We start from the raw sequence: 10,325 nt of genomic DNA, 5'->3' as shown, positions 1-10,325 counted from the left end.
TGTGGCCTTTGAGCAATCAATGTAAATGATTACAGTTAGTGACCAGACAACTGCGGGGACAGTTCCACAAATGCTAGATAATTCTGCAATCTACAGATTTCATCGAATGTTATACAATCTCTAAAAAGCTTGCACTAGTTGTTTCTTTGAAATGATTACATTTGCATGCTCCTGCTTAACAAATATATAATACCAGCTATTGTAATTTCTAGTATTCTTTGGGAAAAAATGCTTGATTGTCTGCTTTTTTTTTAGATTTGTTCTAACTCGTCATCTGAAATTTGATCCTGCACCTTGTGTCTGATGGGTCCTCTGATTTTTATGGTGAGACCTCTAGTTCTGGTGCATAAAGGAAATGCTATTTTTATAGCAACGGCCAGACAACCGTAGAGATGAATCCACAGACAAATGGTTTTTGTATAATTTGTCTACTGATTTCATCTCAAATTCTGAAAGATTTTTTACAGAAGCACAATAATTGCATTGCCTAAGTGTGTTTGGAACTTGAGGTGAAAGTTTCTGGATTTCCTAGTCCGACTCAATTGCCTCTTTGGTACTACTTATCTTGTATAGCTGTGGTGCGATAATTCTTATCTGTTTCTTAAAAAATGTTGTGTTGAATGAACATCAATGCCAAATCCTACACACTTATTCTTGAAGAATGAAGGTATATGTTTTGTAATGCATGATTAATTTTGGGTTCCTTGAGATATCATGAATTCAAGATTAAAATTTGATCTTTCGAAGAAAAGCATTGAAGCTGTTTGCAGAATAATAGCAATTTTGTGCATTGATTTGTGTGGGGGTCTTTGTTAGTTTTTAAGTGAATTTTACTATCTTATTATGCTGCTTCGTTTTGGTTATTTAATTTACACTACTGTTAGGAATTTGTTTCATTTTATCAATGTTGTTTGACAGATGTTTTCTTATAAGAATCTTGTTTGTTTTATTGTGGTTTTCTGGATTTGTTCCAACTTGTTATGAGAATTTTGATCCTTGCACCTTTTGTCTGATGGGTCCGCAGATTTTTATGGCGAGACCTCTAGTTACGGTGCATAAAGAAAAAGTTGTTTTTACAGCAGCGGCCAGACAACCGTAGAGATGAATCCACAGACGTATGGTTATTTTTGTACTGTATGTCTACTGATTTCATCTCAAATTTTGACTGACGGATTTTGCAAGAGAGAACAGTCTTTTCTTACTCGCTTGAGTGTATTTTGAACTTGAGATGAATAAGAATGTATTGTTTGATTTCGTTGTTCTTCTTAATCCCCCACTTTTTGTATTCCTTATTTGGTATAGTTATGTCGGTTAGATATGAAACTCGTCTCCTATAAGTACTCATGCCCGAAGAATGTTACCTTTTTATTCTTCAGCTGCTAAGTGGAGGCCTCCACTGCTGTCTGTTCTTGCTGAACACCTGAGATGAGATCTTCACTGTCTCCATTGAATGAGCCACCTCAACGGCCACAGCTGCAAGGTGCCTTCGCTTTCTGTAGTAGAGAGAGACAGCCCCTGTAACCTTGCTGGATCTCTTACCATTTGGCCAAGAGTTTTTGCCATTTTAAATGAATACCTATCTCTATATTAATAAAATAACGTTTTTGTATTCATTTTATTTTTTATATTTGACCAGTGCCCCGCTACATGCGCCATTTCTAACTTGAAAATGCACATGCTCAGTAAGTCCATGTTATTGTAATCTCGAAAAATATAGAGCTTGTTTGTAATAAGACGACATATACGATGCTCTTTTCAGCTCTATTTTTACCATCATCAAACGAAGGTTCATTATGTAACGATATATTGTAATGTTTTGTTTTTTATAATGAAGCGTTTGATTAATTGATACAAGTTATGATTGTTTCATAAATAGTCTATTATAATAGATACGTAATCAATAATCATCTTGATTGGATATGAATTTTAATGTATATTTAAATTAAAATTATTAGAGTTAAATTCAGGATGATCTAAATTTTTATTCTAATAAATTTATAATTAAAATTTAAATCTTGATGAGATGAATTCATTGATATCAAAAATTGTCCAATTAAAGCTTAAATAAGCTCAAATCAAGGGCTTGAAATTGAAATGTAATTAGAAATTTCATAATATTAAGTAAATGATTAAATAATCTTCAAAATTATGATGTTTATAATCGAATGAGTAGCTTGATGAGACTAATTTAATGGGTATAAGATAGCTTAATTGTGCCATTAGTAAAGATTTGATTGAATGAATGTTTTAAGATCAATAGAATCAATATGGGTCATCTTTATTTAAAAATTTATAAAAAATTTTTTTACTCTTTTCATGAAGGGAGGAAATGGGAGTTGGAGCTTGAACTTTAGTTTGAGATTCAAAAGAGTTCCAAGGTTCTTAAGGATCTTGGAGAGAGCACCATCTAAGCATCATAGTTGGCCATAATTCCAATTGTTGTCATCAATCCTCCATAAATAGACCACTACAATCCTTCGACCTCCATTGTCCTTTGACTACAATCTATTGCACAACTATAATTTTTTGATTTAGTCACTTATCGAATATAGTCCTCCAACACCTTTTGCTCGTTGACTATCATCCTCAAATCATTTTTATTCGACTACGACCCCCATAACACTATCACTCAACTATGGTCCTTGGATCATTGTCACCCACTTATGATCTTTCAACCACTATCACTTAACTATGGTTCTTTAACCACCCTTAATCGATTACGATCCTCCAGCATCCATCACCTGTCAACTACAATCTTCTAACCTCCATTATCCACCATCTATAATCTTTGACCCACAATCACCCGATTATGATCTTCTAACTACCATCGCCTGACTAAAATCATTCAACCTTAGTTGCCCACCAATCATGACCCTTGGACTACCCTCGCCCGAATACGATCATCCGACCACCGTCACCCAAATAAAATCCTCCAACCTCTGTAATCCAACTATAACCCTATAAACATCGTGGTCGAATTGTTATCCTCCGACCATGGTCAAATGACTACTATCTTTCTGCCATTATAGCCCTACTACGATCCACCAACCTATAATATTTTGATTATTATCACACGGCTGCTCCAACATCTATTGATTTCATCACTTATTATTACTAATTACGCCAACGTACTTCATCCCTTACAAGATCAATAAACACCATCAACATCAACTCAAATTCCCAACTTCAATACTAGGATGCATGCTAAGTTTCTTGTAATGTGTTATTTATATTTATCAATGTCTTCTATAAAGGATGAAAAGTACTGGCATATTGATTTTATCTTGGTCAGCCCCTCTGAGTTTTTCTTTTCTTGAATTTTTAAGTGAAAACTCTGATGTCGCTTATAATGTTTACATTAATCTCTTATGCCTGTGCGCGCTAGGCCTTCCCTCAGCATTAAACTCTCTCTACCATCACAAATGTTCACACAATAATACACACATATATATATTTCATAATATCTTAAACTTGATTAGTGTAAGGTTAATCAAAATGACTAATTAATTTTTCAGTTTAAGAATTTAAACCGTTGAAAAAGCATGCTTTCTGGTTTCCTGATACGCAAATCATCAATTTAAGAAGGCACGTTTTAAATTTTACAATTAATTTTCTGACAATTATTAGACTAAGCAATTTTAAATTAAGCCCGTTAGTAATTAAAATAAAAAAGCAAAATCTGGCAACCAAAAACTTTGCAAAATGGGCTCTAAGCTTACATGAATAAGCGTACAACAGTTTTATCTTTTCAAAATTCAATATAGTTGTGATAGTTTGTTCAAAACTCTAAAAATAGAAAAGGTAGAGGAATAAAAAGATACCAGCAATAACTTTCATTCTCGTATAAAGTCATCTTCTCTCAAAGCTCTTCTTCTATATCATCTTCAGCTAAAAGGTGCGCAAGAGATACCTTGCTCTTCTTCGCATCTGGAACGGGAAGGCTATCCTGAGTAATATCGTCGTCATCGCCTTTCCTCTTCTCCCTTTTTTCATCCGTATCTAAATCAGTATCAACCTGATCACATGAACTAAGAGCATGAACATCTTTGACATCTTCTGCATTCGATGGCTTTAATGGAAACTCATCAGTCCCGCTGCTTGTCGTTTGATCTTTGTTCTTCAAAGACTGCTCCAATTCATTGATTAACGACCGCATTTCCTCGGATTTTATAAGATCGAGAGGAGTCTCACCAGTTTTATTTTTTGAGCTGAGATTTGCGCCTTTCCTGATTAGATACTTGACCAATTCAATATGTGAACCTTGGATTGCAAAATGGAGAGGAGTCATGCCTTTTCTATTGATAGATTTAATAGATACTCCAAAAGAAAGCAGGATTCGTACTACTTCAATATGACCCTTCTGAGAAGCAAAATGGATGGCACCAGTATCATCCATGGCGGAGGCTCCTACATCAGCTTTATTATTGCACAGATAGCTTACTATCTCAGCATGTCCAGACCAAGCAGCAAGATGAAGCCTCCAATGTCATTCAGACGGTTCAAATCAAGGAAACATGAATAGAATTGTTTTTTTTTTAATGATATCAATTTGTTATAATACAAAAGACACCACATTTTTTCCTTGATCAGGAGAATATCTGCGGAACAAGGAGGATATAAATATTTGCAAAACAAGGTATCGAAGGAGTGAGTTAAAATGGACTTCAATAGCCTTTTTTTTTTTTATGAAAGTTTCTATCTAAAAGTTTATCCGAAGTAAATGATGTAGCCTATATCGTCCTAGATCTTTCTCACTTCAATAAACTCCTTTTATATGCTTTCTTCCAAGTATTCTGTTATTAGCGAAGCTAAAATTCTTCATTTTGATCTAATTTTGCACGACTAAATTTTTATTTGTGGTGTTAAAGTTCAATCGATGGCTGATTTTTTCGTGGTCAAAATTTCACAATAATTCTTTTGGTTTTATTTGATAGCTACATGGGTTCAAATTTCTCATTTCTAATTTATATCTAATAAAAGCAAGTATTTTATCTCTTTAGTGATCAATGAGCAGTGGATCATTATTTTTTTTGTGTGATCCTACATTCATTTAATCATCTTCTTGGCTAAATTAAGAAAACTAAACCTAAATTAACTTGATCAAATTAGTATCAAACATTGGATTATGCCAATATATCACATAAAGTAGATCAAATGATACAGGCTATTTGACAGATCATCAAATGGATGAAATTTCAACTACTTCTCAAAAATCAATTAGTTTATGGACGTAAAGCCAAAGGATTGCACGAGTTTCTTTTTTTCTTTTTTTTGGTATTTGGTGTGAGGTAAAGGGGGTTTGACCAAGTATTTTCCTATTTCAATTGGATTACATCAAGGATCAATCTTAAACCTTTATCTTTTTGCTTTAGTCATGGATGTTCTCACTAGACATTTGCAAGAGGTTGTACCTTGGTGTATGCTTTTTTGCTGATAATATTCTTCTTGTTGATAAGACTAGAGAGGGAATTGAAGATAAACTTGAATTATGAAAGTCTACCTTAGAGTCTAAAGGCTTTCGTTTGAGTAGATCTAAAATTGAATATATGAAATGTAATTTTAGTACTAATAGTTCTTGTGGGGGAATTGTGATTTTGGGTTATCAAGTCATTAATAAGAGTACATGTTTTAGATATATTGGGTCTATTATTCAAAGTGATGGTGAAATTCATGGGGATATTATTAGTAGAATTCAAGTTGAATGGTTGAAATGGAGGAATGCATCAGCTTGCTGCGTGATAGAAAAGTCCCCCTCAAACTTAAGAAAAAACTCTATAAGATAGTTAGATTTGCAATGTTTTATGGTACATAATGTTGGCCATTAAAAGAGAAGCATAATATTAAGTTAAGTGTTGTAGAGATAGGATGCTCAATTGGATGAGTGGCTTTACTCTTCGAGACAAGATGCAAAATGAACATATACATGAAAAGGTTGGAGTAGCTCCAGTGGAAAATAATATTAGAGAGAGTCACCTTAGATGGTTTGGTCGCATAAAACGACAGCCTTTCGATGACCCGGTTAGAAAATTAGATGTATTAGATTTGACTTATGTTAAGAAAGGTAGAGGTATACCAAAAAAGACTTGATTAGAAAATAGTATAAATGGCCTTTCTTTATGATGCAGACATCCAACCGTCCATGCCTATCCTAGGAGCTGAAGATCGACGACCGAGTTCACTTTGTTTTATTTTAGTTTATTAAGTGTATTTTGATTTAATTGTGCAATTTCCCTTTTTACCCTCTTGTCTTATGTAAGCATAAGGGGCAAATGTGTCTTTTAATTTCTTTTGAGGCCTATATATAGAGGTCATTTCTCCTGTATTAGGCATGATGGAGTTTTAAAAAAAAATTGTTCTGCACTTTTGTTCTTTGGGAAGAACGTTAGGGAAATCCCTATGGGAGGGAGTCGGAGTTTCCACCAGCCGCAGGATGGGTCCGGGCTCGTGGCTTGAAGTCCCTTAGAGAAGGGCAACGTATCACCCGTCAGTCTTCGGAAGAGTCCAAGTCTCACGGTTTATCTTTTATCTTTTGTTGTTTGTTTTTTTTTTTTGAAGTCGTCATCTTCATCCTCTCCTTACTTCCACCATCACGTCGTCTCCATGTCCACCTTGCCGCCGGTCCCTTACCCGCCCCATTCATATCGCCGGCCACACCCTCTCCCATCCCCCATTGCCTAATTTGAATAATTTCTAATTTTGGATTGCCATAATTTAGTTGGTCTTTGAATTCAAATTTTTTCAAATTTGAAATTCAAATTCTTTCATAAATTATAAAATCTATCTTAGGAAAGTTTTCAAATTTTCCCCCAATCCAAATTTGAAATTTGAATTATTTCCTTAAATAGGATTCTATTTTAGGAAAATCCTCCAATCTAATTCAAATTAACAAATAAATTTGATTGGAATTGATTTCCCCTTCTAGTTCCCACATCCTTAATGCTTTCCAAAATAAAACTTCTCATGTGGGAAAAAATTAAATACTTTCCTAATTTAAATCATCTTAACTTTGGAAAGAATTCAAATTTCAAATTCCAATTAAATTGAATTTGTAATCCTTTCCTAATGAGATCAAATTATTTTTGGAAACTCCCAAATCCTCTCAAAACTGAAATTTATTAGAGAGTTCTCTCTAATTCCCTTTCCACAATCTTTATAGAAGCTGTCCAAGCTGTTCCCCAACATTGCAGGTTGCTGTCTAGATTGCAAGGAACCAGAAAACTGCTGTCCAGAACCTCTCCTGGCTTCAATCTGCTATCCTCTCTTTGTTGGCAACCACAACGATCACACATGAGCTTCATGTCCTCCTCCGTTGGTTGCTGTCCAGAATTTCCCAAGTGTCAAAAGCTACTATTTGGACCTCACGAGTTGCTCTTCAAGACCCATAGGACTCAATCCTCATATCCGTTCTACATCACTTTATTATATTTAAATGAGAATTTAACTTTTAAGATAACACAATGGAGAAAAAGGATTCATATAGCCAACCCCACATGGTGGGATAAAGACTTGTTGTTGTTGCGGTGCGAGGTAAAGAGCAAAGTAAAATTTTTAAGTACTTAGAATACCTTAATACGCTCATTTCCTTTCCTTTCAAATGCAACCAACTTGACTATACATTCAAACTCCCAACTCTCACTTGTTCTCCAAGTCAGTTTCCATCGCCATGTTGAGAAGCTTCACCTCAATCTCCACAATGTCGGGCTGCCTGTGGCCTTTCATCACCTCCCGTTCTCATGCCGGCTCCACCTGCTCCCACTCCCACTCTGTCAACTGCTCATCGGCTTGCCTTGTGCCTCATTCCGTTGATCAGGTTCAATCTCCAATATTCTCTTCGGTGGAGGATTTTTTTTTGTTCTTGAGTTTCACTTTAATCAGTTCATGAGCAAAGGTTACAAGCCATCGAGGTGCTGTGGGAAGAAGAAAAAGAAGTGGAGTTTATGAATAGCCACAGGGAATGTAAATGGAAGAGCTCTGGGGAATTGCGGTGGTGGGGAGGAGTATGAATTTAAACGTAAATGCTTGACTGAACTTGAATGGGATGGGAATATGACGTTTGTTGAAGTGCACTTTCAGGAAGAAGAAATTGACATTGCCTTTTGTTTTTTAATGCAATAAAGCAACCAACGAAAAGAAATACATTCTATTTATTTTGCATCGCAATACATGTATTTTAATTAGAAGTATGTGGATCTTAAGTAGATTCAAATCACAATGACATGTCCATCCAACTGAATCTATTGCTAGAAGAGGGCTTTAGATTGTTTGGTCACATAAAACGGCGGCCTTCCGATGACCCTGCTAGGAAAGTAGATGTATTAGATTTGACTTATCTTAAGAAAGGTAGATGTAGATCTAAAAAGACTTGGTTAGAAAATATTAGAAATGACATTTATTTATTAGTTTTAGATGATAATTTGACTCTTAACAGACACAATGGAGAAAAAAGGATTCATATAGCCGACCAAACATAGTGGGATAAAGGCTTATTGTTGTTGTAGTCGTCGTCTAAAACAATTATTGTATATTTTGAGAGCACATCATTCATCAAAGCAATTAAGTTCAATCCATTGCGTCTACTACATCTATAAGGTTAATAATATTAAAGTTAATTAGGACATCAGAAGGAATCATATACATATGGATTTAGGTCTAATATTTCTAAAAAACATGTTTAAAGTTTCATCACAATGGTCATTATGCTAATAAATGTAGGGTAATTAAATTGAATGATATCATGCCTAAACATGTAGAAAAAGATATTATTTGTAGCATAGCAGCTATTAAATTGAATGATGTCGTGCCTAAATATGATTTCGTTTGATGTTACACACGTATGGATTAATTTTTAAGATACTTATCCTAATGGGCTTCCTAATAAACTAAACTATGGCAACTTAATACAAAATGCATTGAATTTGTTTTGGAATTATCATTGTCTAATTTACCCTATTATAATAGGGTGGATTTATCTAAACATTTTGGGTTTAAGAGAAAATTAATGATTTGCTTCAAAATTTAGTGTTGTCCCAACTTGCAGATGAAAAAAGATGGAATGTTGCATGTTAGAATTCATAGAATTTGAGAAAGGTAAAAATACCTTCTGATTATTATACAAAATTATCCCTATTTATAGATCTATACAAGATGTCTTAATAAAGAAATAAATAACTTCTAATTGATACATAATTGCCTCAATATAATCCTTCCTTTTCAGCTACCCAAATATAGAAGGATATTGGAGTGATCCAGGTGAGCCTCCCACGTATTCTCATCCTGACCGTGGGATCAAATGCAAAGGGATGACTGAGATTTTGACATTGCATATGCGCATCAAATATAGATTTCTTGATTCTTGTTTGGATAATACGTTAGATATAATGAATATTGCTATGTTGTTTTCTAAGATTAATTTGAGAAGTAACTATCATCAAATGAGAATGATGGAAGATGATGAATGAAAAACTAATTTCAAAATAAAACAAAGCAAATAGCTTAAAATAGACATGTTAAGTAGAGAAATCAATAACATGACTAGACAACCAAGTCAAACATAGCTTGCACAACACATAACTACGACTACTTATTTTTTAACTCTTTTTGACCTGTGCAAATGTATTATATTAGTTATCAAGGGTTCTTCACAAAACACCAAAACACTTCCTTAAATATTAAACTAAAAATCTACGGCCATTAATCTCACGAAAAAACTATTCCACCATAAGCATATTCCTATCATTGTAATTGTCTTACAAGTATTCTCTATTTATGAAGGAATTTTTACAATAACGGAAATAATAAAAGGAATGTAATCAAAATGCAATCAAAATAAATCAATCATGAATGTTTCATAAAAGAAAATTCTTTTATAAAAGAATACTTTAGTAATGCAACACTTGATTACATATTCATTGCACTTATAGCGATAGATGCTAACATCTCCAAATAAATACAAATAAGGCAAGTGATGACATATTAGGTACTTGTCCCCTACATCAATCCTTCACCCTAATGCCATCAAATCAACTCAATTTCATAACTTCAGTAATGGTTCGTCTATTTCACATCATGTATTCTCCAAGTTTACCACTACATTCTTAATAACGATCTCCTTGAAGAATGGCATTTTCCAATTTCCTATAATATAATTAAATAACTCTAGTTGCACAGTCCTTCCTACTTTCATATGGAATCGGCCTTAAGATCTTCAATTTTTTTCTGAAATGCATTTGCTCATTGATCCTTATAAAGGCATTCAAGCAACTGCAGTAAGTTAAAGTCAAAGAAAAATCAGATAAAGAAAGCAATGATTCAATTTTCGCTCATCT

General features: G+C 34.0%; 1 protein-coding gene, 1 long non-coding RNA gene and 2 other non-coding genes across 4 annotated transcripts; 3 read left to right on the top strand and 1 right to left on the bottom strand.

Moving 5' to 3' along the window:
* The first annotated feature begins 221 nt into the window (after positions 1-221).
* LOC114580801 lies at positions 222-1,854 on the top strand. Its single transcript, XR_003702379.1, has 2 exons — positions 222-1,115; positions 1,377-1,854. It is a non-coding gene; the product is annotated as an uncharacterized LOC114580801 (long non-coding RNA).
* On the top strand, positions 288-450 carry LOC114580802. Its single transcript, XR_003702380.1, has one exon. It is a non-coding gene; the product is annotated as a small nucleolar RNA snoR143 (small nucleolar RNA).
* LOC114580803 lies at positions 997-1,162 on the top strand. Its single transcript, XR_003702381.1, has one exon. It is a non-coding gene; the product is annotated as a small nucleolar RNA snoR143 (small nucleolar RNA).
* Positions 1,855-3,680: 1,826 nt separating the features above from the next.
* LOC110111674 (ankyrin-1-like) lies at positions 3,681-7,719 on the bottom strand. Its single transcript, XM_020843655.2, has 2 exons — positions 7,637-7,719; positions 3,681-4,484 (listed from the first exon to the last, which is right to left on the bottom strand). The coding sequence occupies exons 1-2, from the start codon at positions 7,717-7,719 to the stop codon at positions 3,860-3,862; spliced, it is 708 nt and encodes a 235-aa protein (XP_020699314.2). The 3' UTR covers positions 3,681-3,859.
* Positions 7,720-10,325: the final 2,606 nt, after the last annotated feature.

Source organism: Dendrobium catenatum, unplaced genomic scaffold, assembly GCF_001605985.2.
Source record: "Dendrobium catenatum unplaced genomic scaffold, ASM160598v2 fragScaff_scaffold_1286, whole genome shotgun sequence".
NCBI classification, from domain to species: Eukaryota; Viridiplantae; Streptophyta; class Magnoliopsida; order Asparagales; family Orchidaceae; genus Dendrobium; species Dendrobium catenatum.
Note: the sequence above shows the minus strand (reverse complement) of the source record. Positions and strands in the feature narration are given on the sequence as shown.

Bases quoted from the DNA above. Each gene is read 5' to 3' on its own strand.
- LOC110111674 (XM_020843655.2), bottom strand. From the start codon at position 7,719: ATGAAAGGCCACAGGCAGCCCGACATTGTGGAGATTGAGGTGAAGCTT. The intron at 4,485-7,636 runs GTGAGAGTTGGG...GTCTGAATGACA, and splicing joins GAAACTGACTTGGAGAACAA to TTGGAGGCTTCATCTTGCTG.